Source organism: Hordeum vulgare, chromosome 5H (assembly GCF_904849725.1).
Source record: "Hordeum vulgare subsp. vulgare chromosome 5H, MorexV3_pseudomolecules_assembly, whole genome shotgun sequence".
Lineage (NCBI taxonomy): Eukaryota > Viridiplantae > Streptophyta > Magnoliopsida > Poales > Poaceae > Hordeum > Hordeum vulgare.
Window position 1 is genome coordinate 429,620,323 of NC_058522.1, and position 4,087 is coordinate 429,624,409.

General features: G+C 43.1%; 1 protein-coding gene across 1 annotated transcript; it reads right to left on the minus strand.

The window, feature by feature from the left end:
* Positions 1–631: 631 nt before the first annotated feature.
* Positions 632–3,195, minus strand: LOC123396822 (the record flags this gene model as incomplete). The annotated part of the gene is made up of 2 exons (XM_045091631.1): positions 632–1,339; positions 2,720–3,195. Coding segments are annotated over 2 exons (954 nt in total), but the record flags the coding sequence as incomplete, so codon positions are not given.
* Between the last annotated feature and the right edge of the window lie 892 nt (positions 3,196–4,087).

Sequence of the window (4,087 nt, forward strand, 5' to 3'; positions counted from 1 at the left end):
ATCCTCTAAAAACAGTTCGTGGGTGTACCATTGCTCTAAGCAATATGAGAAAGACAATAGTGACAGATTTAGTTTTACGAAATTTAATCTTTTTTTTACGAATGTTCAAAATCTAGTTGTTATCTGTTCAAGAAGTAGAAAATTGTAATTTTAGTTCCATGTGTCTATTGCTATTTATCCAAGAAAAGGAGTACATCATTTTAGTACCATTTTTTCATTATTTGAATTCTTCTTAGAATTAATAGAATGACTATTCCAAAGAGGAAAAAAGATGTCACTTCCCTCCAAAATAGCAAAAATAAATAAGGGGAGAAATAAGGAGAAGAAATAGAGAAGGAGGGAGAAGAAATAGAGAAAGGAGGGAGAGGGGGGGGGAGGGCCTGGCGCTGCCACTACTCGGCCACGGCCAGGCCGAATGGCCTATCAGCTTCCCCAAGGCCGAGTGGCAGTAGCCGGCCACTAATCGGCCACGTGGAAGCCGAGAGCTCCCTGTCGGCTATGGCGAGGCCGAGAGCACCCTGTCGGCTATGGCGAGGCCGAGAGCTCCCAGTCGGCCACCCTGTGACCGAGGCAGGTATATTTCTCAAAAAAAATTAAAAAGAATATAAAAAAATGCAATATTTAAAAAAAATAGCAACAAAACCAACCTGGGGCCTTTGATATTAGCAGATCATGTGAATTTACATATGGTCAAACGAGCTATTTTACACACAAAGCCGTCACCATACATGCTCCCTCTTATTTACGCAAACACCTCAAAGCAAACCTTGGGTTAGCAAATGAGAGATGCCGTATATTAGCGCCCCCAAACAAACATAAGAAAAAAAACACGTAAAGGTCGACATGCCTCTGCATTGCTTGTTAATCAGCCTCCTGCTCTTCTTTCAGGCAAACAGACGAGCAGCGGCTGTGCAAACGTTGCAGATTCACCATCGAAAACGACCTTGTTGGCACGGGCAGCATCTTAGGTGCGCAAGACCCGAGCTGAGGTGCGATTATCGCTGGATCATCAGGTGACTGCATAAAAATGAACTGCTGAGGCGACTCGTTTTCGTCGCTGCTGAGGCTGCTGCTACTGCTGCTGTTGGAGCTCATGGCATCCAAGGGCCTCAGCCTGCTTAAACTGGCAAGCCTCTTAGAGATACCATTCTCGTAGGTCTCCGGCACGGTGATCTGTGCCTGACCATACATGATGTTGTATGCAAGGAGATTTTTCCGTTTCCTGGAGTAAGCATTGTCTGCCTTGGCAATGACCTTTGCGGAACCAGACGGCCCAATAGCTTCCTTAAGGAATGTGAAAGATCTGGACTTGCCGTTATAGAATTTAGAGATGCCACGCCTGTCCCCACAAAAAGGATGAAGATATCAGAGGTAGCATATAGATAAACACCATAATGATGCACTGAACACACGCGTGAGGCGTGTATGTAGTGCGGAAAAGTATAACAACATAACTGTTGTAGGAATAAGCATTGCCGTTCCGGTGGTGCATTATTTATGAGCAAGCATGCAAAACTGAACGTACACAACACCAAAGTAAGCGATTCCGGATCAGAAGGAATCAGGGAAATTTATGTCAACAAATAAATGAACCTTAGCACTTAGCACAACCATGCTGCCAGGAAAAACTACAGCTACATCTCAGTATAGGAAATGCAAGATATTTAACCAGAGTATACTACCATAGAAGAACCATACTGTTTGAAAAACATGTAGAAGAATGTTTCCCTTAATAAACAAAGTCACACTTGGTATAGGAGCAAACATATCTCGGACCAATGGAAAACTGGCTCATATATAGCTACGAAGTAGGAATGACATGATTCCAGTATTTGTCTCCATTTGGTACGGACTGCCTGCTTTCCTTATGCTACTGTCAAACTGTCTCTAGGGTTCATATATATGTAAATATATGCCCAAATATCTTCCTTTTTGTGTCAGACCACAGGCTGAGAATTACTACTTTAGATTTTAAACTAAGTAAATAGGAGAAATAAATTCTCACACACAAAAAAAGAAGTTCATCTTAAATTTCAATTCAATCTTCTGTCTGGAATATACAGCGAAGGACCCCATCATGGAACTTGCATCGTGTGTTGTCAAGAGTTGTCTATACAATTTGTAGGTAATAATATGGTCTGGCTATTTCCTTTACAAGCAACGTGTTGGCAGAAAAATGTGCAAGTATTCGTGTGAAGATAGACAGGTACACCTCGCCAACCTCACAACGATAATAAACATTACTATAGCAGGACGCGATGCAACAGTCATTACCACACAATTGGCTGGCAAATAGCATAGGCCTATCCCATCAACTAAACAATGTGGAGCACTCCATATCATCACACGATTGAATAGAATAATAATGATATACAACTCTAAGAGAATTTCTAATCAAGAACATGCACTGTAATTGCAACATGTGGCAGCCAGCATTGCCTCGTTTGTTGAACCGGAAGCTTCGGTTGACCAGTTGCGTAGCAAAATCAGTTTACTAGTACCATGTACTCTACTAACGCGGCCCACACAAACATGTTCTTCCTCCTACTCTCCTTTTTACAGATGCAACAACAAAATATATATAGATGGCATACACGATTAACAACGCTGTTACGAAAGCAAGGTATCCAATGTGCCCTATTCCCCAATCCCAAATGAGCGAGACCAGAAATCAAACAGGACGAAACAAAAAGCGTAAGGAAGGGACTCTGCTCCTCACCGGATGGGAAGCGACTCCTCCAATGAGGCGAGGCCGCCGAGCCCGGCCCCGCTGTAGGCGCTCTGCACCTCCCCGTCCCCTTCCTCCTTCCCCGCCGGCGCGCCGCCCTCGTCGCTGTCGTTCCCCAGCGACGACGACGACGAGGAGCAGCACGGCTCCGGCCGCGGCGGCATCCGCCCGCCCGATCTGGAACCGGCGCCGCCGATCCGGTGGTCCCGACCACGCCGATGCGAGGATTGATCGGCAACAGGAACGGGAAGGAAGGAAGAGACGCCGCCTCTCGTCGTCGCCGTCGTCGTCGGTTTAAGGAGGAGGTGGGATTTTAAATAAGAGAAGGCACGAATGGACGGGGCGCTGGTTTTAAACTGCACGCACCGGGTAATGTAATAAATAAATAATGGCGAGCCGTTTCTGATGAGGAGAATAACTGCGCCACGTAATGTGCAGATCAGCTCGTAATTAATAATGGATTGGGGTCAGAGACGTGCGGGGCAGGGAAAGAGAGAGAGAGAGAGAGAAGAGGACGAGGTTTGGGTTGGGTTGGGTTGGGTTGGGCAGAGCGTGAGCTGGAGGGGCGGCGCCTTATCGGCTTATCCACTTAGGTATACAATATAAAAAATATTATTATTTTTTTGAAATATATATAATGTACAGCATTTCTTACCTTTTTTGTATGTGGATAATGTATTCCTTACTCCATTTCCATTCGTTTGACAGCATTCGTCGATTTATGTTCTTAATCCGGTAAGACCCTGTTTGGTTAAAAAGTCCTAATATTTCTTTAAGTCTAAAATAAAAAGTCCCTAGTTCCTACCTGTTTGATTTCAGTTATTAAACATGGACTAGAGGTTATTATTAAATGATATGCGAAAAGATCATGTTACCCATATTAATGTACTAGAGGTTATTAAATGACATGCTAAAACTAGGGACACTGTTGAAAAAAAATTCAAAAAAGACCCTCCCATACGACTTCTTCCTTTAGTCTCAAATGCCTATTTTTAGTCCCTAAAAATCTCTCCTGTTTGATTTAGATTGGACTAAAAGGGACGTCTTTTTAGTCCCTACATCAAAAAATCCTTGTAAACAAACACCCCCTAAAAAGACTTCAACACCACATGCTATGTTCTTGATCTAGAAAAGTAAATGAGCAGGAGTATGAGCATTTGTTCCAGCTTGATTTGAGCTGGGTGATTTCGTACTTTTTTTTGTAAATTTCAGTATTAACCATATATCGGTACCCCGCAAAAATATATAGGATAGTTTCTTACCCATTTCATTTTGGAGTACAATAATCAGTTAAGTCAAATGTGCATGTCAATACATTTCTTCGGCCTTCGTATTTTTTATATTGTCAACATTTTATTA